Genomic DNA, 23,034 nt, shown 5'->3' on the forward strand with positions numbered 1-23,034 from the left:
AAGTGGGTTTTGTGTTTAAATAATATATGGGTGAAGGAGAAGGCTGGCCGGGAGGAGCTGGCTGGGGAGGAGGTCCCCCAGGAGAAGGCGGAAGACAAGCCCAGCACCGGTGAGGGGCAGGTGGGGTGGGCCCTGAACCTCTGTCTCCTCAGCTGAAGAAACAGATGCTTTGCAGAACATTCCAGAAGGGGCGCACAGCTGTGCTCTCTGCCCCAAACCCGCCAGAGTGTTGTGTCCTTTTGGGGTCTACGTGCAAACCCGGCTTTCATCCCCGGGGCAGCCAGTGAGAGGCATTCAGTCCCACCATGTGCCAGGCAGCTAGGGTGCAGGCAACCTGGGGCTCACGCCAGAGGGGTGACGGGAACAGTGCATGACACCACACACCTCCACCGCCTCCAACCCTGGGACGCCCAGAGACGGGGTGGCTCTGTGCAGCGGGGGGCAAAGAGTGGGGCATGGTTCAGAGATGCAGTCGGTGGAGGTTTGGGGGCAAAGGCCTCAGGTGCCTTTGCTTGCCTGGTGGGCCAACAGGAGACGGGGGTGTGACCCTCAGGGCTGCTGGGCTGACATGGCCCCATCACCGGTGTGCAGAGCAGCCCTTTGGAGATGGGGTGGGCGAGTTTGGGACGGGGCTCTGCGGCCCAGGGGCAGCCGGAGGGTGGTGTCTTTTTTTCTTTTTTTTTTCTGAGATGGGGTCTCGCTCTGTCCCCCAGGCTGGAGTGCAGTGGTACAATCACAGCTCACTGCAACCTTGACCTGGGGGCAAGCCATCCTCCCACCTCAGCCTCCAGAGGAGCTGGGATTATAGGCCTACACCACTACACCCTGCTAATTTTTTTTTTTTTTTTTGAAACAGAGTCTCGCTCTGTCCCCCAGGCTGGAGTGCGGTGGCGAGATCTCAGCTCATTGCAAGCTCCACCTCCCGGGTTCATGCCATTCTCCTGCCTCAGCCTCCCAAGTAGCTGGGAGTACAGGCGCCGCCACCACACCCGGCTAAATTTTTGTGTTTTTTAGTAGAGACGGGGTTTCACTGTGTTGGCCAGGATGGTCTCAATCTCCTGACCTCATGACCCGCACGCCTTGGCCTCCCAAAGTGCTGGGATGACAGGCGTGAGCCACTGTGCCGGGCCAGGCCCCGCTAATTTTTGTATTTTTTGTAGAGACAGGGTTGCTGGCATGTTGCTCAGGCTGGTCTTGAACTCCTGGGCTCAAGTGAGCCTCACATCTCGGCCCCCGTGTGCTGGGATCGTGCGCCCCCGTGCCTGACCTCGTCTTCCTTTGTCTTTCCCAGGCTGCTGTGGGCTTTGCTCAGGGCTGCCGACATTCCCTTATTTCCTGGGCCCCCAGTTCTCCAGGCCAGTGTGGCTGGGGCTGGGGCCGGCTGCAGGATGGGACCATGCAGAGCCTGGCCTCCGTGTCGGGAGCTTGCAGACCAGGCGGCAGGTGCCGGGGTCCAGGTGGATGGGCATGCATCACCCACGGTGCTCAGCTTGGCCCCTGGTCCAGTCCTCAAGGGGTAAGGGTTCTGGGGTTCCCAGCTGGAGCCCAGCAGTGACCTGTGACCCCTCTGTCCCACTCAGATCTCTCAGCCCCGGTGAATGGCGAGGCCACGTCGCAGAAGGGGGAGAGTGCGGAGGACAAGGAGCACGAGGAGGGTCGGGACTCGGAGGAGGGGCCGAGGTGTGGTTCCTCTGAAGACCTGCACGAGTGAGTGTCCCGGGCCGTGGGGTGTGCCTCCTGAGCAGCAGCGGCATGATGCACACTGTGTGTCTGAACCGCTCCTCCTGTGCCAGTCCCTCTGGGAAGGGTCCCAGGGATGTCGCCCCCCACTCAGGGGTCCTCCCATCCTCACAGCTGACCCCAGGGCCCCACTGGCTGGCACTTCCTTCCAGTGGCCCCCACTGAGGCAGCTCCAGGGCTTTGAGCTGCCTGCCCCTGGCCTCCTGGGAAGGTAGCTTCTTGCTGAGCCTCCAGGGTGGCCTAGGCAGGTCCTGAGCACAGGCACCCGGCTATCTGACGGTGCCAGCGCCCATCACCGTGGGCTGCTGTCTGGTACAAGGCTCAGTGGAGTCACTCGCTTACACAGCAGCTGCCTTGTGCTAGGCCTGGCTGGTGCCAGCGTGGGGACCCTGGAGATGTTTGTGGTCTCTAGTGGCAGAAGACTGGCAGGAGGGTGACACTCCAGCCTCAGGTGCCACAAATGGGCGCACACTCCTCAGTGCCCGTCCCATCTGACTGCCCCACAGGCAGGGCAGGGGCGGGAGGGCATCCTCACACTGCCTTTGCTGTTCCTACCAGCAGCCTACGGGAGGGCCCCGACCTGGACAGGCCTGGGAGTGACCGGCAGGAGCGCGAGAGGGCACGGGGGGACTCGGAGGCCCTGGACGAGGAGAGCTGAGCCGTGGGCAGCCAGGCCCAGCCCCCGCCCGAGCTCAGGCTGCCCCTCCTTCCCCGGCTCACTGGAGAGCAGAGTGGAGAACTGTGGGGAACGCCGCGCTGTTTCTATTTGTTCCCTTGGGTTTTTTTTTTCTGCCTAATTTCTGTGATTTCCAACCACCATGAAATGACTATAAAGGGTTTTTTAATGAAAAAAGAAATCACATTTATTGGCTTGGTTTTCTAGCATTGCTGGTGCGGTGGGGGCCTGAGCTGGGGAGCAGTTGGCAGCGTCACTGGGCCTGTTTGGGACTGGGTTGAGCCATCGAGCCACCGTGAGAAGCAACTAAAGGCGCTCTGGGCCCAGCCCAACCCTGAAAGGCCGGTGGCGGGAAAGTTGGGCGGGAGCAAGCCTTTCCCAGGAGACAAGAGGGAGAAACCGGGGCCGCTAAGCTTTGAGGCCTGCTCCCCGCCCCACACCCGGGAGGCTGGGGTCTGATGCTTCCTGTGTCTGGCAGCCCAGCATCCAGGCAGGTGAGCAGGTCAGATGTGGGGAGGGCGAGGGTCCCTGAGGCTGGGCTGGGAGGGTGGAGACCCGGCCTTCCCTGAGGACCACTGCTAGCTGACAGTGGTCTCCAGTGTTCAAGGGGCGTGGGCCTCAGGGCCCAGCCTCGACTCACCCGCACCCTGTGTGACTTTGGGCAAGTTGCCCTCCCACTCTGGGCTTCTCTTTCCTTCTCTGCATAAGGGACTGTCACGTGGGGACGGCCCCTAGCAAGTCACACCGTGCACCGAAGTTGCTTATTCCACAGTGGCGTCTCGGGTTTGTCCGCCTGCCCAGCGTGGCCGAGTTGCCTCCGTCCCAGTAAGAATTAGGCTCTGGTATGGCGGGAAGGGACTTCCTGAGCCCCGGCTCCATGCTTGGTTGGCTGGACGTAAGCTGCAGTCACTGTGCCTGGATTTCTGCAAATGGCTGTGTCTGGCGTCCTAGCCTCCGATGGCCATGGGTGTCAGGCTGAGGAGAAGGCTCGGGAAGGCTCCTGGCCCGTTCCCTCTCACGGCCTGTCACCTGAGGCTGCCCCTGCTCTGCTGGCTTCCCCAGTTCGGAGCTGAGCTGAATGCCCTGGCCCCTCACGGTCCCTGGTGCGCACCGTGACTCCTGGGGGCCAGCAGTCCCTCCACCCTTCCTCCCCCCGGGTCTGGGGTTCCTGGGCTTGTGTCCTAAGAGAGCGTGGGAAGGGGGACAGAAAGGTTCTCTTACCGGGTGAGTGGGGATATGGCTTCTTGGGGAGGCCGGGCTGAACGGCTCTTCCCCGTGGACTGAGCACAGCCGCAGCGCACCTCTCACACCTGACCTGAGCCTGCCAGCCTCCACGGCCTGGGCCAGTCTGAGAGCACCGGGTCAGGCGACCTTGCCAGGTGGGTGGGTCCGCTGCCGCCAGTGTCTCGATGCCCACAGCCTCCCCAGCCCCGCTTCCTCTGCAGCCCAGCGCTTGGGTGGGTGGTCCTGAGGACCCAGGGGAGTGTGCGGGGGAGAAGGGGCTGTGTCACAGGCACGCAGCCTCTGTGGCTGTTCCCAGCCCTGTCCGATCCCTCCATGAAGCACAGTTCCCTGTGAGGAAGCCGTTCGTCTGTTCTCCAGGGACAGCCGCTGGGCCCAGCCTCCCCGGGGGCCTCAGAGCCCCAGGTGCACGGCCAGGCCTCTGGTGGGCAGCTGGAAGCAGAAGCCTGTTTGCTTGTTTTTGCACCCCCCACCCCCTGCAAATCGCGCAGTCTCAAGCCAGGCTGGTGCAAAGCCCCAGCTGTGGCTGCCGTGGCTCCGGGCAGCTTTGTCCCCACTGTGAGGCCACCCCAGGGGTCAGCAAAGGCAGTAGCAGCCTGCCTTGGGATGATGGCAGTTTGACATTTTCTTTTTTTTTTTTTTTTTTGAGACGGAGTCTCGCTCTGTCGCCCAGGCTGGAGTGCGGTGGCGAGATCTCAGCTCATTGCAAGCTCCACCTCCCGGGTTCATGCCATTCTCCTGCCTCAGCCTCCCGAGTAGCTGGGACTACAGGCGCCCGCCACCGCGCCTGGCTAATTTTTTGTATTTTTAGTAGAGACGGAGTTTCACCGTGTTAGCCAGGATGGTCTCAATCTCCTGACCTCGTGATCTGCCCGCCTCGGCCTCCCAAAGTGCTGGGACTACAGGCGTGAGCCACCGCACCCTGCCAAGTTTCACATTTTTAGTACCTTCTAGTATGAGGGAATGTGGTTCTTAAGACCCTCAAGGTGCGCTAAGGCCAGAGACCCGCTTTCAGCACAAGGACGGAGCGGCCTGGAGCCTGGGATGCCACAGCACTGCCTGCACCGCTGGTAGCTGGGGGCCCGTGCTGCAGGACTGGAAGAGCCCTGCTAGATAGAAAAGGGTTGCTATCGGGGCAAATGGATGCCCTTCCAGACTGGGAACGCTGCTTTTTCTCTTTCCTAATTGCAGTACTCGCTCAGGGTCTTCAAGGGAAGGCTCCTGGCTGGCAGTCTGAGCGACCCCAGGCTCCGAGAGGGGCAGGCAGTGCTGGGGAGGAGGTGGGAGGTGCAGGCAGTCCTGGAGCAGGGCGTGGGGTGGCTCCGCTCAGAAGGTCGCTGCCTCCGCAGCCCCTCAGTGCTCAGCTAGCTGCAGCCCCAAAGGTCTAGGGCTTTAGGAAACCGATCCAGATTTGGGGCTGGAAAGAAGGTTCTGAGGCAGCTCCTCTCTGGGCAGAGCAGGGCGACCCTGCCCCGGGCCTGCAGGCTCCTACAGCTGCTGCCCGCCGGGGGGCAAGGCGAAGGGCCCTACCAGCCAGCTGAGCGGGGGGTTGTGCTGTAGGCCCTCCAGCAGCTGCTCTAGCCCCTGCCACGCCTGGTGCACACGCTCGCGGCACTGCACCAGCTGCTCTGCGGGCAGCGCCTCTACAGAGCCGGCCGAGGCCACGACGCCATAGAGCTCACAGAGGCTGCGCCGCGCCTGCTTCACCGGCTGCTGAAGCTCGGCGGGCAGGCCCTGGAGGCTGGAGGCCAGGCCACTGTAGGCCGTGTGCAGCTGCTGGAGAAGGCCGCAGACCCTGGACAGTGCCCCGGCGTCCCGCTCCTGTGGGAGGAAGGCGCGAGGTGAGTGGAGACCCACGGGTGGGGTGGGGGGACCCCAGCCCTGTGCCAGACCCACCTCCTGGACAGTAGCATCCTCCACACTGGCACCTGAGCCCTGGTCCATACACGGCTGCCCCTCTGGAGCCTGCTGGGCCTCTTCAATCTGGAGAGAGAGTACAGTGGGGAGATGATGGCTTCTTGGCAAAGACCTTTCACAGCCCCCACCTCCCCCTCCCCCAGGGACCTGGGCACATTCCGAGTCCTGGGACAAAGGCTGCGAATTCCAAGTCAGTTGTACCACAGTGGATGTGTTGTTTCGCAGAAAGCAGCAGTGGTTCACACTTCCCCACGAGGTCACCAGGGAGCACACGTAACACAGCACTCGTGGTGTCATGTCACTCCTCACTCCTAAACCCTCCTGTGGCTGCCCAGTGCCCTTAAGATAAAACCCAGCTCCTCAGCATGGCCTTGGTGGGCTGGCCCCTGGGACACCTCTGGCCTCATCTCCCATCACACCCCACTGCTGTCTCCACTGCGGCCACACTGGCTCCATTCTGCCCTCCGGCCACTCCAGCAGGCTCCTGCCCCAGGGTCTTTGCACACACTGCCCACTCAGCCCAGAGCCTGCTTCCCGGGCCCTTCACAAGGCCCGCGTTCAGCCTCAGCTCCAGGTGACTCTTGCGAAACCTTCCCAGCCCGTGGTGTGGCATCCCCAGTCCCTCCCGCCACATCTGCTCCTCTCCTCGGGGGCACAGCGCGCGGCTTGGTGTGCGTTGACTTGGTGTTTATCCGCCCCTTGCGGGGGAACGCTCAGGATTCTGTCCTCATTGCTGTGTCCCCAGCACGTGGCACCCACGCCCTGCCACCCTGTCCACAGGGCCCCATCTTCCTCATCATCTCAACGGCTGGTGAGGATGTGGCACACAGTCAAAATGTCAACTCCAGACTGCTGTCGCCCTCCCCGCCCTCGCCGCACCAGTGCTGGACACCTGAAGCCAGCTGCGTATACAGACGCATCCTCTCGGTGCCCCCCCAGGCATCTATCTCCCCTCACCCTGTCCAAGGCCAGGCTCCTAATATCCACTCTGCAACCCACTCGGCCTCCCCTCAGGCCCCTGCTCTCCTTGTCTGCTCAGATTACAAGCCTCAGGGGTCTCCTGGGGTCTTCTCTCTCTCACCTCCTACATCGGACCCGGGCAGCTCTGACTTCAAAACACCCAGAGCCTAGCTGTTTCTCACCACCACAGCATGACTCCTGAGGTCCTTGGGCAACACTGGCCTGGGTTTACGTCCCACTGTCTCTACCTTCGTCCTTTGCCCCCGCCCTGGTGGCCTGACCTCCCCATCAGAGCGATCCTTTTAAAATGAGACCCGCCTTGGATCAGGTCACTCCTCTGCCCAGAGCCCTCCCGGGCTCCCCCCTCCCTCAGGATGGAAGGCCAGGTCCAGCCCGACCTGCCCCATCCCCTCCTCACTCGGCTTCAGCCACCCAGACCTTCTTGCTGTTCCTCCAACATGCCAGGGATAGTCCTACCCCAGGGCCTTTGCACGGCCTGTGCCCTCTGCTCAGATTATACTCCTGCCCATTCTGACACTCCCTCTCTATCATTTAGACCTGACTTCAAGAGCCCCCTCTTCAGGGTGACCAGCCCCAGCACAGCCACTTCCTTATCCGGTTACATGTTCCATGTTTCCAAGCATCATCCGACACCCTAAACATTCATCTGTGACTTGTCTTCCCCAACAACGGCGTCCCCCCTCAAGGGCAGGCCTGGGTTCTTGGGATATCCAAGGCCTTCAGTAGCACTTAAAGGAACAAGTGAGGCATGATGAGTCACACACCACATCCCATTTCCCAGCCCCGCATCCTTCACGTGTGGCCCTGAGCACAGCTCTTCTCTTTCTGTGGTCTCCGTCTCCCCTTCTAAAAAATGCCTGGGCTGAGCTCTGGCCCAGGCTACTTTGCTGTGAGGCTTCAAAGGTGGGAAAAGGCTTTGTGATCAGCCACTCGCACCGCGCCACGAGGGTGGGCCCGTTCCTTCATTCCTCCACGGCGTTTACGGAACGCCTTCCAAGTGCGCCGTTGGCCCACGTGCCAGAGGCGCAGCAGCGACTGTCCAGCTGGGGGTGGCCACAGTGACATGAGGTGTCCCAAGGGTCCCCAGGTTCGCTGAGGTGGGGCCGCCCTGGGCACTACAGGGTGCTGAGCAGCGTCCCTGGCCTCCACTCTCTCCACCAGTGGCTTGCCCCAGTTGTGACAACCACAGATGTCCCCAGACATGGACTGGTGTCCCCTGGAGGCAGGTCATCCGCACTGAGAACCCTGGGTTACACCCTCAAACTGTGGCTTGTCGGCCAAGCACAGTGACTCACACCTATAATCCCAACACTTTGGGAGGCCAAGGTGGGTGGATCACGAGGTCAGACGATTGAGACCATCCTGGCTAACATGGTGAAACCCCGTCTCTACTAAAAATACAAAAAATTAGCCGGGCAAGGTGGCAGGCGCTTGTAGCCCCAGCTACTCGGGAGGCTTAGGCAGGAGAATAGCGTGAACCCGGGAGGCGGAGCTTGCAGTGAGCTGAGATCCAGCCACTGCACTCCAGCCTGGGCAACAGAGCGAGACTCTGTCTCAAAGAAAAAAAAAAGAAAAAAAAAAACTGCGGCTTGTCACAGACCCCTGGATGTTAACTGAAAAACAGTGGCCTGGGCTGCATGCCAGGAATCCTGACCGAGGGCGGCATCTCAAGGTCTCTCACGGCCCGCCGGGGTGGGGTTGCTGGCCACCAACATGTAAAAGCTGTGACTGCTGGGCATGATGGCTCACGCCTGTCACCCCAGCACTTTGGGAGGCCAAGGCAAGAGGATTGCTGGAGCTCAGAAGCTCAAGACCAGCCTGGGCTACTTAGGGAGGCCCCATCTCTACAAAAAATTTAAATTAACCAGGTGTGGTAATATGCACCCAGAGGCTGAGACAGGAGGATCACTTGAACCCAGGAGTTTGAGACCAGCCTGGGCAACATAGCAAAATCTAATCTCTACTAAAAATACAAATAAATACTAGCTGGGCGTGGTGGTCGTGCCAGTTGTCCAATTACCTGGGAGGCTTAGAGGGGAGAATCTCTTGAGCCCAGTAGTTTGAAGCTGCAGTGGGCCATGATCAAGCCCCTGTAGTCCAGCCTGGGTGGCAGAGCAAGACCCTGTCTCACTCTCTCAAAAAAACAAAACCTGCCACGCGCAATGGTTCACGCCTGTAATCCCAGTACTTTGGGAGGCCGAGGCAGGTGGATCATGAGGTCAAGAGATCAAGACCATCCTGGCTAACATGGTGAAACCCCATCTCTACTAAAAAATACAAAAAAAATTTAACCTGGCGTGATGGCGGGCGCCTGTAGTCCTAGCTACTCAGGAGGCTGAGGCAGGAGAATGGCGTGAACCCAGGAGGCAGAACTTGCAGTGAGCCGAGTTCACGCCACTGCACTCCAGCCTGGGCAACAGAGCAAGACTCCGTCTCAAAAAACAAACAAATAAAAAAAAAACAGAACTCTAGAGCAGTCCTGTGAGATTCTGCCTCCAAGGACGCACAACAGCATCTAGAGCAAATGTTGGCCCTCAGGACTGGGGAGGGGGAAACTGGAGGCCAGGGACACTGCTCAGCTCCCTGCAGGGACCAGGATGACCCCACCCCAAAGAATGATCCGACCCCAACGTCCGCGTTGCCAAAGGGGAGACCCTAGGCCAGAGGAAGAGAGCAGGGCCAGTGGGAGGAGAGGACCACTCTGGCCAGTGCACGCGACCCGTGGATGCATCTGAGTCACCTTGAGTTGGGTCCTTTCCAGTGTGCCCTGCAGCCCCAGGCCCTGTGGGCTCCCTGGATCCCATCCCGGCTACACGTTCCCCAGCCACAGCGCCGCCTTTCCACCCTCCGAACACACCCAGCTTGCTCCCCGGTAGCTTGCTGTCCTGTCCCTGCTTTTGGGGGGCTTTGTACAGCTGTCTCCCCATCAGTCAGGACGGGACCCAGAGGGACGGCCTTCCTGCTCTGCCCACATCCCCCTCTGCAGACATTGTTTTGCTATCTTTGTGTCCCCGCTGTCTTATTTTTTTTTTTTTCTTGAGACAGTCTTGCTCTGTCGCCCAGGCTGGAGCGCAGTGGCACGATCTTGGCTTACTGCAACCTCCGCCTCCTGGGTTCAAGTGATTCTCCTGCCTCAGCCCCCCAGGTAGCTGGGATTACAGGCGTGCGCCACCACGCCTGGCTAATTTTTGTATTTTTAGTAGACAGGGTTTCTCTGTGTTGGTCAGGCTGATCTCGAACTCCTAACCTCCAGTGATCCGCCTGCCTCAGCCTCCCAAAGTGCTGGGATTAGAGGCATGAGCCACCACGCCTGGCCACCCTCTGCCTTTAAAGATCTGATCTATCTCTGTTGCCCTTGCCGGTAGGCAAGCCCATGAGTGCAGACCCATGGCCATCGGTGGTGCTGACGGCATTGTCTCCTAGACAGTCAGTATCTGCAGCTAGGTGAGTCCTGCGCAGGAGTTCTAAGAAGTGCCCTGGGGAAGGGGCAGCAGTAGGGGGAGGCTCTTACCAGCTTGAAGCAATCCTGGAGCTGGGCCAGAGTGTCTCTGGCTTGGAACTGGCCATGCTGCAGGTGGCTCACCGTGTGTTCAAATGCCCGCTGGCGGAAGCTGGGACCCAGGTCACCTAAACGAACGAAGTAGCTCCCCTGCTCTGCCGACAGCACCTTCGGCCCGGGCTGGGAGGCAGCCAACTGAGCTGGAAAGGAAGGCGCACTACTCAGTCCCAGAAGCCCCTCAGAGCCTTGGGGCTTGGGCTTTATAAAAGCTAAGTGAGGGCCGGGCGCGGTGGCTGAAGCCTGTAATCCCAGCACTTTGGGAGGCCGAGACGGGCGGATCACGAGGTCAGGAGATCGAGAACATCCTGGCTAACATGGTGAAACCCTGTCTCTACTAAAAAATACAAAAAAAAAAAAAATAGCCGGGCGCGGTGGCGGGCGCCTGTAGTCCCAGCTACTCGGGAGGCTGAGGCAGGAGAATGGCATAGAGCGGGGAGGCGGAGCTTGCAGTGAGCTGAGATCTGGTCACTGCACTCCAGCCTGGGTGACAGAGCAAGACTCCATCTCAAAAAAAAAAAAAAAAAAAAAAAGGTTAAGTGAGGCCGGGCGCAGTGGTTCAGTGGTTCACACCCGTAATCCCAGCACTTTGGGAGGCCAAGGCTGGCGGATCACCTGGGGTCAGGAGTTTGAGACCAGCCTGGCCAACATGGTGAAACCTTATCTTTACTAAAAATACAAAATAATAATAGTAATTAGCCAGGTATGGTGGTAGGCGCCTATAATCCCAACTACTCAGGAGGCTGAGGCAGGAGAATCACTTGAACCCGGGAAGCATGGAGGTTGCAGTGAACCGACACTGTGTCACTGCACTCCAGCCTGGGCAGCAAGAGCAAGACTCTGCTTCAAAAATAAGTAAAAATAAAAAATGAAGCTGGGTATAGTGGCTCATGCCTATAATCCCAGCACTTTGGGAGGCTGAGACTGGAGGATCACTTGAACCCAGGAGTTTGAGGCCAGCATGGGCAACATAGGGAGACCTGTGTCTACAAAAAAAAAAAAAATACATAGCCGGGCATGGTGGTCCTAGCTCCTTGAGAGGCTGGAGCAGGAGGATCACTTGAGCCCAAGAGGTTGAGGCTGTAGTGAGCTATGAACACACCACTGCACTCCAGTGTGGGCGACAGAGCAAGACCTTGTCTCTAAAAAAACGAAAAAGTGCCGGCCGGGCGCGCTCATGTGTAATCCCAGCACTTTGGGAGGCTGAGGCAGGAGGATCATTTGAGCCCAGGAGCTCAAGACCAGCCTAGGCAACATAGTGAGACCCCCATCTGAAACAAACCAAATAAATACTTTTTTAAAAAAAAGTCAAGGGCCCAACTGGGCACGGTGTCTCACACCTGTAATCCCAGCACTTTGGGAGGCCAAGACAGGCGGATCACGAGGTCAGGCGATCAAGACCATCCTGGCTAACATGGTAAAACTCCGTCTCTGCTAAAAATACAAAAAATTAGCTGGGCGCGGTGGCGGGCGCCTGTAGTCCCAGCTACTGGGGAGGCTGAGGCAGGAGAATGGCGTGAACCTGGGAGGCGGAGCTTGCAGTGAGCCGAGATTGCACCACTGCACTCCAGCCTGGGCGACAGAGCGAGACTCCGTCTCTCAAAAAAAAAAAAAAAAAGTCAAGGGTCTGCTAGCAGCTGTGCCTGAACCCGGGCATCCTCACCTTGCTCCTCCGCATTCATGGGGTGGAAGATGTCCCCCAGTCCCTCCAACTCATTCCGCAGCATCGCCAAGCGTGGGGCTTCTTTGGGGCTGTGTGTGGTGGCCAAGGGCCCCATGTCCTCCCTGCCCAGGGCGACCCCTTGGGTGAAAGTGGCCACGTCAGTTGCAAGGCTCTTGGTTGTGGCTGTGGCTTCCCAGGCAGGCTCCAGGCCTACACTGAGCATATCTGGGGGCCTGGAGATGCCAGCGAATGGGGCCTCTCGGGGGCTCAGGGCAGTCTGCTCCCCACCATTGTCTGTGGTCCTGGAACTGGCGAGTCCACTGCAGGAGGTGGCCTGGGTACTAGGTAACCAATTCTGGAAGGTGCTGAGGCCAGTGTGGATGGCCCCTGTTGCCACGTTCCCTGACCCCATGAGCCCAGCAGACGCTGCGTCTTTGGTTCCGGTCAGCACTGCCTTGGTGGTATCCAGGCCCCCCTGGATGGCGCCTTTGGCCATGCTCATGGCACCGGTCACCCCACTGCAGACGGTGTCCTTGGTACCCGTTAGCACAGCCTTGGAGGTGTCCACACCAGTCTGCATGGTTCCTTTGGCCACGTTCACTGCCCCCACGACTCCAGTAGTCACTGCATCCTTAGTGCCACTCAGCACCGTCTTGGCTGTGTCCACACCTGTCTGAATGGTACCTTTGCCCACATTCACAGCACCAGTGACTCCACTGCAGACGGTGTCCTTGGTACCGGTTAACACAGTCTTGGTGGTGGCCACGCCGGTCTGGACAGTCCCTTTGGCCAAGTTCACAGCACCTGTGAGCCCAGTGGACACAGCGTCTTTAGTGCCAGTCAGGACAGACTTTGTAGTGTCCAGGCCCCCCTGGACGGCCCCTTTGGCCACATTCATGGCACCGGTCACCCCACCGCAGACGGTGTCCTTGGTACCGGTTAGGACAGTCTTGGTGGTGTCCATGCCAGTCTGGACAGTCCCTTTGGCGACATTCACTGCCCCCATGAGCCCCGTAGTCACTGTGTCCTTAGTGCCAGTCAGCATGGTCTTGGTTGCGTTTACACCCGTCTGGACGGCCCCCTTGGCCACGTTCGCTGTCCCCATGAGCCCAGTGGACACTGTGTCTTTCGTACCCATGACCACAGACTTGGTGGTGTCCAGGCCCCCCTGGAGGGCCTCTCTGGCCACATTCATGGCACCCGTGACCCCACTGCAGACGGTGTCCTTGGTACCGGTTAACACAGTCTTGGTGGTGTCCACGCCAGTCTGAATGGTCCCTTTGGCCAAGTTTACAGCGCCTGTGAGCCCAGTGGACACAGCGTCTTTAGTGCCAGTCAGGACAGACTTGGTAGTGTCCAGGCCCCCCTGGACGGCCCCTTTGGCCACATTCGCGGCACCGGTCACCCCACCACAGACGGTGTCCTTGGTACCGGTTAACACAGTCTTGGTGGTGTCCACGCCAGTCTGAACGGTCCCTTTGGCCAAGTTTACAGCGCCTGTGAGCCCAGTGGACACAGCGTCTTTAGTGCCAGTCAGGACAGACTTGGTGGTGTCCAGGCCCCCCTGGACGGCCCCTTTGGCCACATTCGCGGCACCGGTCACCCCACCGCAGACGGTGTCCTTGGTACCTGTTAGGACAGTCTTGGTGGTGTCCATGCCAGTCTGGACGGTCCCTTTGGCGACATTCACTGCCCCCATGAGCCCAGTAGTCACTGTGTCCTTGGTGCTGGTCAGCACGGTCTTGGCTGTGTCTACACCTTTCTGGACGGCCCCTTTCGCCACATTCACGGCACCGGTCACCCCACTGCCAAGGGTGTTCTTTGTACCTGTAGCGATATTTTGGGTCGTGTTCAGCCCAGTTTGCACGGCCCCCTTGGCCACGTTCACGGCACCAGTGACCCCAGTGCAGACAGTGTCCTTGGTACCGGTCAGCACAGTCTTGGTGGTGTCCACGCCAGTCTGGACAGCCCCTTTGGCCACATTCATGGCACCGGTGACCCCACTGCAGACGGTGTCCTTGGTACCGGTCAGCACAGTCTTGGTGGTGTCCACGCCAGTCTGGACGGCCCCTTTGGCCACATTCGCGGCACCGGTGACCCCACTGCAGACGGTGTCCTTGGTACCTGTTAGGACAGTCTTGGTGGTGTCCATGCCAGTCTGGACGGTCCCTTTGGCAACATTCACTGCCCCCACGAGCCCAGTAGTCACTGTGTCCTTGGTGCCAGTCAGCACGGTCTTGGCTGTGTCTACACCTGTCTGGACGGCCCCTTTTGCCACATTCACGGCACCGGTCACCCCACTGCCAAGAGTGTTCTTTGTACCTGTAGCGATATTTTGGGTCGTGTTCAGCCCAGTTTGCACGGCCCCTTTGGCCACGTTCACGGCACCAGTGACCCCACTGCAGACGGTGTCCTTGGTACCGGTCAACACAGTCTTTGTGGTGTCCACGCCAGTCTGGACAGCCCCTTTGGCCACATTCATGGCACCAGTGACCCCACTGCAGACGGTGTCCTTGGTACCGGTTAACACAGTCTTGGTGGTGTCCACGCCGGTCTGGACAGTCCCTTTGGCCAAGTTCACAGCACCTGTGAGCCCAGTGGACACAGCGTCTTTAGTGCCAGTCAGGACAGACTTTGTAGTGTCCAGGCCCCCCTGGACGGCCCCTTTGGCCACATTCGCGGCACCGGTCACCCCACTGCAGACGGTGTCCTTGGTACCGGTTAGGACAGTCTTGGTGGTGTCCATGCCAGTCTGGACAGTCCCTTTGGCGACATTCACTGCCCCCATGAGCCCAGTAGTCACCGTGTCCTTAGTGCCGGTCAGCACGGTCTTGGCTGTGTCTACACCTGTCTGGACGGCCCCCTTGGCCACGTTCGCTGCCCCCGTGAGCCCGGTGGACACTGTGTCTTTTGTACCCATGACCACAGACTTGGTAGTGTCCAGGCCCCCCTGGACGGCCCCTTTGGCCACATTCGCGGCACCGGTCACCCCACTGCAGACGGTGTCCTTGGTACCGGTTAGGACAGTCTTGGTGGTGTCCACGCCAGTCTGGACGGTCCCTTTGGCGACATTCACTGCCCCCATGAGCCCAGTAGTCACTGTGTCCTTGGTGCCGGTCAGCACGGTCTTGGCTGTGTCTACACCTGTCTGGACGGCCCCTTTGGCCACATTCGCGGCACCGGTCACCCCACCACAGACGGTGTCCTTGGTACCTGTTAGGACCGTCTTGGTGGTGTCCATGCCTGTCTGGATGGTTCCTCTGGCCAAGTTCATGGCACCGGTCACCCCACTACAGATGGTGTCCTTTGTACCTGCTGCGATATTTTGGGTTGTGTTCAGCCCAGTTTGCATGGCCCCCTTGGCCACGTTCGCTGCCCCCGTGAACCCAGTGGACACTGTGTCTTTTGTACCCATGACCACAGACTTAGTGGTATCCAGGCCCCCCTGCACGGCCCCCTTGGCCAAGTTCATGGCACCGGTCACCCCACTGCAGACGGTGTCCTTGGTACCTGTTAGGACAGTCTTACTGGTGTCCACACCGGTCTGAATGGTTCCTCTGGCCACATTCACTGCCCCCGTGAGCCCAGTGGACACAGCATCTTTGGTGCCAGTCAGCACAGCCTTGGAGGTGTCCACGCCGGTCTGGACAGTCCCTTTGGCCAAGTTCACTGCCCCCATGACCCCAGTAGTCACTGTGTCTTTGGTGCCGGTCAGCACAGTCTTGGTGGTGTCCACGCCGGCCTGTACGGTCCCTTTGGCCACATTCACTGCCCCTGTGAGCCCAGCGGACACCGTGTCCTTGGTGCCGGTGAGGACAGCCTTCGAGGTGTCCAGACCCCCTTGGACGGCCCCCTTAGCCATGTCCACAGCCCCCGTGACCCCGCTGGACACCGCCTCCTTGGTGCCCGTGAGTGCAGACCGAGTGGTATCCAGGCCTCCCTGGACCACTCCCTTAGCTGCATCCACCACACTGGCCATCCCGGAGGAGACGGCATCCTTGGCCCTGGACATCTTGGAACATACCAGGTCTTTGGCCCCGGACACCATCTGCTGAGAGAGGACACAGGTGATCAAGAGAAGGACTAAGAGACATACTCCACCCCGATGTCCACCAGCCCAGCCCCGTAGTGTGCCTTGGGGCAAGGAACTGCAGCCACCCAGAGGCCCCCACCTTCTCAAAAAGCAAGCTGCTTCCTCACCCCAACCCCGGTCAACCACTCATCGGGCTGTAGGGTGGCACCCTGGCTCTCCAGGACGAAGTCCTCATGAGCTCGCAGCTCCAGCCTCTTCCATTCTCATGCGCCCCCTTCCCCTGCTGCAGGCAGGCCTCGTCCATGACAGCACATTCCCAGGCCTGGACTCAGCGCAGGTCCTACAGTTACATCTCTGTTCCTCTTGCTTATTCTCCATTCATGGCAAATGTTGAGCCTGGTGTCCTAGTGACACCAGGGAGACCAAAATCGCTTATTAAAATCATTATATCCAGGCTGGGTGTGATGGCTGATGCCTGCAGTCCTAGCACGTTGGGAGGCCAAGGTGGGAAGATCACTTGAGCCCAGGAATTCAAGATCAGCCTGGGTAACCAAACAAGACCCAGTCTCTACAAAGTTTTAACAATTGGCTCGGTGGTGGTGCACACCTGTAGTGCCAGCTACTTGGGAGGCTGAGGCGGGAGGATTGCTTGAGCCCAGGAGGTTGAGGCTGTAGTGAAATATGATCATACCACTGTACTCCAGGCTGGGCAACAGAATGAGATTCTGTCTCAAAAATAATAATATATTCAGGCTGGGCGCAGTGGCTCACGCCTATAATCCCAGCACTATGGGTGGCTAAGGTGGGAGGATTGCCTGAGCCCAGGAGTTTAAGAGCAGTCTGGGCAACAGTGAGACCCCATGTAATTACAGGGAGTAATTGGGGCTCATGCCTGTAATCCCAGCACTTTGGGAGGCCAAGGCAGGTGGATCACCTGAGGTCAAGAGTTTGAGACCAGCCTGACCAACATGGTGAAACTCCATCTCTACTAAAAATACAAAAATTAGCTGGGCATGGTGGTGGGCACCTGTAATCCCAGCTACTCTGGAGGCTGAGGCAGGAGAATCGCTTGAACCCAGGAGGCGGAAGTTGCAGTGAGCCGAGATCGTGCCATTGCACTCCAGCCTGGGTGACAGAGCGAGACTCTTGTCTCAAAAAAATAATAAAAGGCTGGGCGCGGTGGCTCAAGCCTGTAATGCCAGCACTTTGGAAGGCCGAGACGGGCGGATCACGAGGTCAGGAGATCGAGACCATCCTGGCTAACATGGTGAAACCCCGTCTCTACTAAAAAATACAAAAAACTAGCCGGGCGAGGTGGCGGGCGCCTGTAGTCCCAGCTACTCGGGAGGCTGAGGCAGGAGAATGGCGTAAACCTGAGAGGCGGAGCTTGCAGTGAGCTGAGATCTGGCCACTGCACTCCAGCCCAGGCGACAGAGCGAGACTCCGTCTCCAAAAAAATAATAATAATAATAATAATAATAAAAGTAGGCCGGGCACGGTGGCTCACGCCTGTAACCCCAGCACTTTTGGAGGCTAAGATGGGCGGATCACGAAGTCAGGAGATTGAGACCATCCTGGCTAACACAGTGAAACCCCATCTCTACTAAAAATACAAAACATTAGCCAGGCGAGGTGGCGGGCGCCTGTAGTCCCAGCTACTTGGGAGGCTGAGGCGGGAGAATGGCGTGAACCCAGGAGGCGAAGCCTGCAGTGAGCCGAGATGGCGCCACTGCACTCCAGCCTGGGCAACATAGTGAGACTCCATCTCAAAATATATATATATATATATTAATAATAATAAAAGTAAAAAAATAAAAGCAAAAATGAATGAAGGTGATGATGGCCTAGGAGTTCTAACACTCAGGTGTACCTATGAGGTGCTGTTTTGTTTGTTTTTTGAGACAGAGTCTCACTCTGTCACCCAGGCTGGAGTGCAGTGGCACAATCTCAGCTCATTGCATGCAGTCTCTGCCTCCTGGGTTCAACCAATTTTCCTGCCGCAGCCTCCTGAGTAGCTGGAATTACAGGTGCCCACCACCACGCTCGGCTAATTTTTGTATTTTTACTAGAGACAGGGTTTCACCATGTTGGCCAGGCTGGTCTGAAACTCCTGAGCTCAATTGATCTGCCCGCCTCAGCCTCCCCAAAGTGTTGGGATTACAGGCGTGAGCCACTGCACCCAGCCAAGGTGCTGTTTTAATTCAGTAAGTTCTCAACTGGGTGATTCTGCCTCCAGGCAGAATCTGGAGTGATGTCTGGAGATATCTGTAGTTGTCACAACTTGGAGAGACTCCTGGCATGGAGTAGGTGGAGGCCAGGGATGCTGCTTGGCACCCTGCAGTGCCCAGGATGGCCCCACCCCAGAGAACGATCCAACCCCAAATATCCACAGGACTGAGATTGAGAGGCCCTGAAAGTATATTCTCAGAACCCATCTCCCCACTAACTTTGGCTCAGGTGAGCATCTTGGGCTCTATAGTGGGAGAGACCCAGATTCAAGTCCCAGCTTTTTACCGTCTCCTGCCCCCGACACTCCCTTTGTGGCCTTAGGCAAGTCACATGCCCTCTCTGAGCTAATATCCTCGTCTGGAAAATACTGATTAAAACTGCTCCTCTTGCTAGGCGTGGTGGCTCACGCCTGTAATCCCAGCACCTTGGGAGGCTGAGGTGGGTGGATCACCTGAGGTCAGGAGTTCGAGACCAACCTGACCAACATGATGAAACCCCGTCTCTACTAAAAATACAAAAATTAAGGCCGGGCGCGGTGGCTCACGCCTGCAATCCCAGCACTTTGGGAGGCTGAGGTGGGCAGATCCTGAGGTCAGAAGATCGAGACCATCCTGGCTAACATGGTGAAACCCCATCTCTACCAAAAAAATACAAAAATTAGCCAGGCATGGTGGCGGGCACCTGTAGTCCCAGCTACTTGGGAGGCTGAGGCAGGAGAATGGCGTAAACCTGGGAGGCGGAGCTTGCAGTGAGCCGAGATCATCCCACTACACTCCAGCCTGGTCAACACAGCAAGACTCCGTCTCAAAAAAAAAAAAAAAATTAGCCAGGCATGGTGGTGGGCAATTGTCCCAGCTACTCGGGAGGCTGAGGCAGGAGAATTGCTTGAACCTGGGAGGTGGAGGTTGCAGTGAGCTGAGATCGTGCCATTGCACTCCAGCCTGGGTGAAACAGCGAAACTGCGTCTCAAAAAAATAAAAGTAGAAGAAATAAAGTGGTTACGCTGCTGTTGCTTTGGTCGCATCGTGCCAGGCACAGCCCTGCGTAGACTGGAGCCTTACGTGATTAGAGTGAGGTAGCACCGCACCCATTTCACAGATGTGGAAATAGAGGCTCAGAGGGGAAGCTCTGCCTGGGATCCCCAGGCTGTCTGCCTTCCCTCAGGCCCACAGCAGCCCCCCAGATGGCAGGAGCTGCAATGTCCCAGGAGGGGGCACCCCCAGGGCTCCTGCCACATCAGACCCTGCCCTGCACGTGCCTCTCACCTTTTCCGAAGGTTGCAACTCCTTCTCCGTCCATGGGGCCGTCTGTTCTAGGTGGGTGGCCACTGTGGGGACAGGGGCCGGTCAGGGAGGGCGAGGGGATGCAGGTTAGAACCATCTACCCGGCTGCCCATTGTGCAATAGCCAGGCACGGCCTGAAAGGTCAGGAATGTTTCAGCTACCCCGCCAGGGACAGCAGGAGGTGACATCCACAGCTACCAGCCAGAACTGGTCTCCCCGCAACCCTGCTGGGGACTCCCCCCAAGCCTAGGGCCACTGTTCCCCGAAGCAGGGTTCCATGGAACTTCCTCTGCTGGGTGCTGGACACCTACCCTGAGTCCCAGGATTCACAGAGCCTGGGGTGGGGGAGCAGCCCCTTGCCCAACCCACCCCGCCCCCGCTGCAGCTGCCTGCTGCCTGTCACCAGGCCAAGGTATGTGGAGCAGAAGTCAGCTGCCTGGGGCTCTGGGCCCAGAGGGAGGCCCAGCTCAGGCAGCCGCCCCATCCCTGGGTTCCCTGTCGTCGTCCCTGATTGCTCAAGCTGAGCCACAGGAGGCTGGGGAGCTCCCGGGCTGTGTGACCCCAGGGGAGCTGCTGCTTCTCCCTGGGAGTCTGGATCTCACTCTGATGAGCTCAGAGGGGCAGAGCACCCAGCCTGGTCCATGGTGTATCAGAAACGGGGTGCAGGGTGGGGGAACGGCCGAGAGACTGAGTGGGGGGCATTGCAGGGAGACAGGCTGGGTTGAAAGCCACTTTCAGCCACTCACCCCCATATTTATGCCTCAGTTTCCCCATCCACCACAAGATGTCCCACACACAGGCAAATATGGAGGGCTTGCCAAATGGCCAGAAGTCCCTGCCCGGGGAGCTCCTTCTCCCAGGTCCATGTCTAGAGTCCCCCCGCACCCCCAGCTGGGCCGGCCACTCACCCTGAGCCTGTGGTCGGGCAGCCTCGGTGGCAGATGCTCCTGCAGGATCAGTGGCTGGCTGGGCTCTCGCCGAGCTGTGTGCATTGGCCACCAAGTTCCGGGCAGAGCTGAAGCCAGGCAGGGACCCAAAGAAGCTGCCCAGGGTCTGCATTGGGGAGGGGGAGGTGTGCAGGATGAGCGGGCCAAGCCTCGACAGGGACAGGGGTCGCAGGAAGCATTGATCAGCCCAATGCCGCCCCAGCCCCTTGCTCCCAGGTGACCTCGGGAAAGTGTTTTAGCCACTCAGCCTCAGTTTCCACACCTGGGCAATGGGCAGACTCAGCCTGCCTCCCATGCACAGAGGAAAAGATCGTCTACCTGATCTCCAAAGACCTTTTCCTTCCAGGACCTCCACTGCACAGATGGGGAAACTGAGGCTCAGAGAGGGGGAGAGCTGAGGCCGGCCCAAGGTCACCCGCTGGGGAAGGTGCCAAGGTCTGCGTGGGTCCCCCACCTCCAGCTTGGGTCAGAAAGGAAGGGGTTGGCATCATGGCTCCCAGAGCCTCCCCGCCAGCCCACCAAGGAAGCACCTCTCCAGACTCGAGACCCCAGGACTCTGGAGGTCACCTTCCCTGACTCTGGGGCATCTCCAGGCCCCAGCAAGAATCTGCCCCCGTTTCCTTTCTTTACCTTGCCCTTGGGTTTAGGGGGATCCCGTCTCCCTTCGTCCGGAGCAGACATAGTGAGAATGTGAGAAGCTGGAAGGGGGCAGAGAAGGTGCGTGAATAGGGGTACCCCAGCCTCCCATCCCACACCCACAGCTCCCGAGAGCCTCAGCAGCCCCCGACACCCACCTGCAGGCCTGGCCTCGCCCTGGTGTCACTGAAGCAGACGCAGCCCCGCTCACCTGGACTGCGCGGGGGTCCCCCAGAGGACGGACTGGCCCGGCTGGCAGCTGGCTCTGCCCTCAGCTCCCTGGCCTTATAGGGTCCAGGGCAGACGCAGACCCAGCCGGCAGGGGCAAGCGGCCAATGGGCCCGGGGGAGGTGGCCTGGACAGTCATGTGACCACCTGCCCAGCCCAGTGTGGGCCCGGGCCCAGCACCTTTCCCCTGTTCCCTGCCCACAGCTTGCACCAGGCTGAGTGGCTCACAGGCCAGCTGGGCTCCCCTCTTGGGCCCCCTGAGGGACTGCTTGTGTGCCATCCTGCCTCCAGTTCCGTCCACAAGCTGGGTCTAGTTCAAATCCCTGCTGTGCCAGGATGCCTTGACTCGTTACCATCTTTGTGCCTCAGTTTCCTCTCTCGTACTCTGCACCACGTCCCGTAGTGTCCAGCTTCCTCTCTGCTCTCATCTCCCCCAGCTTCCTCCTTCACTTGCTTCACCCCAGTCACACAGGCCTCCTCGCTGTGCCTCTAGCATACCTGGCACAGTCCTGCCTTACGGCCTCTGCACGGGCTGTGCCCTCTGCCTGGAACACCTCCCCACAGGTTCCCACAGAACAGTGCCTGGCATACATTTGGTGCTTAATACACATTTGGCTCAATAGAGCAACACAGAGAGTGATTGTGAGCCTCTGTGAGATGAGGTCATGCACTGAACAAATGCTACCTTTGCGTTACCCAGGCAGAAGCAGGGTCTCAGGGTCTCTGCGAGGAGCACAGGGTGTCCTCAGTGTGGAGCGGAGCCCGTCACTCTCCAGAAGGGACTTGGACCAAAATGCAGACCAAGATGGAGCACCAGCCAAGCTGGGGGCACCCTAGGAGTGGAAACCCAGCCTGGGGGGCTTGGGCCAACCCAGGGAGGCTCCCTGGAGGAGGCGTCCTGTTCCAAAAAAAACTGGTAAGAACGGGATTCAAAACCCAGACCCGGAACCTTCATGCTGAGCCCAGCCTATGTGCTGGGCTGGCTGTGGGTGGGTGGGCAGAGGAATGGCTGTGACGCCCACCCTGGGCTGTGTCCCCCTCCTACCTGCCTCCGAGACAGGGTTCCTAGTCCTGTGTTATTGGAGGTGAGAGGGCAGACCCCATGGGTGGCTCTGGGCACTGGGCTGGGAGGAGGGAGGGTCCAGCCACAGGATCTGATGATTCCCAGGCCATCTGTCTCCTTGGAGCCGACACTGTGTTTGCTAAACAGTGGGGGAACAACGGGGGGGTGTCCCCCAACCTCTCCTACCAGCCAGTGCTTCCCAAGGGTGGTTGGGAGAGCTCTGGGTGCCCCTCCCCTTCCCAAAGGGTGGCCACAGCCCAGTGTGTGGGGAGAAGAAATAAATAAGTGATCATAAATATCCCAGCCAGGACCTGCCCCTCCTCTGCCCAGCACCCTCCATGGCTCCCACCTTCCCCGGGGTGGGAGCCAGGGGTCAAAGCCCAAGTCCCCCCTCCCTACAGCCCGCTAGGCCCTGCATAACCTGCCTCGTCCTCTCCCCATCTTCTCCTCACTCTGCTCCAGTAACACGGGCCTTTTCACTGTTCCCATAACACACCAGGACAGTGGAGTCCCTCGAAGACACACGTGACTGTGCCCGCTTAGCCCCCGACACCCTGCCTCAGTGCCTTCATGCAGGTTGTTGCTTTTGCCTCCAGCTCCCTTTCTCACATCCCTCACCTCCTTCCAGATCTTTCCTCACATATCACTTCCTCAAAGAGGCCTTCCTGGATCCCCTCTCCCTTTAAAAAGTATATGCCTCAGGCCAGGTGCCATGGCTCACTCTGTAATCCTAGCATTTAGGGAGACCCAGGCAGGAGGATTGGCTTGAGACCAGGAGTTTGAGACCAGCCTGGGTGACAGAGTGAGATCCCATCTCAAACGAAAAATAAATAAATAAAA

The 23,034-nt window shown here is 58.9% G+C and overlaps 1 protein-coding gene and 1 non-coding gene across 2 annotated transcripts; one reads left to right on the forward strand and one right to left on the reverse strand.

The window, feature by feature from the left end:
- The first annotated feature begins 29 nt into the window (after positions 1-29).
- On the forward strand, positions 30-2,604 carry HDGFL2. Its single transcript, XR_004059014.1, has 3 exons — positions 30-109; positions 1,581-1,707; positions 2,299-2,604. It is a non-coding gene; the product is annotated as an HDGF like 2 (transcript).
- Positions 2,605-4,479: 1,875 nt separating this feature from the next.
- Positions 4,480-21,203, reverse strand: PLIN4 (perilipin 4). Its single transcript, XM_030937021.1, has 10 exons — positions 21,062-21,203; positions 20,898-20,965; positions 20,229-20,373; positions 19,303-19,364; positions 13,910-15,823; positions 13,118-13,714; positions 11,776-12,823; positions 10,068-10,255; positions 5,555-5,641; positions 4,480-5,479 (listed from the first exon to the last, which is right to left on the reverse strand). Exons 2-10 carry the CDS (start codon positions 20,946-20,948, stop codon positions 5,147-5,149), a joined length of 4,425 nt encoding a protein of 1,474 aa, XP_030792881.1. The 5' UTR covers positions 20,949-20,965; positions 21,062-21,203; the 3' UTR covers positions 4,480-5,146.
- Positions 21,204-23,034: the final 1,831 nt, after the last annotated feature.

The sequence above is a fragment of the Rhinopithecus roxellana genome, chromosome 8 (assembly GCF_007565055.1).
Source record: "Rhinopithecus roxellana isolate Shanxi Qingling chromosome 8, ASM756505v1, whole genome shotgun sequence".
Lineage (NCBI taxonomy): Eukaryota > Metazoa > Chordata > Mammalia > Primates > Cercopithecidae > Rhinopithecus > Rhinopithecus roxellana.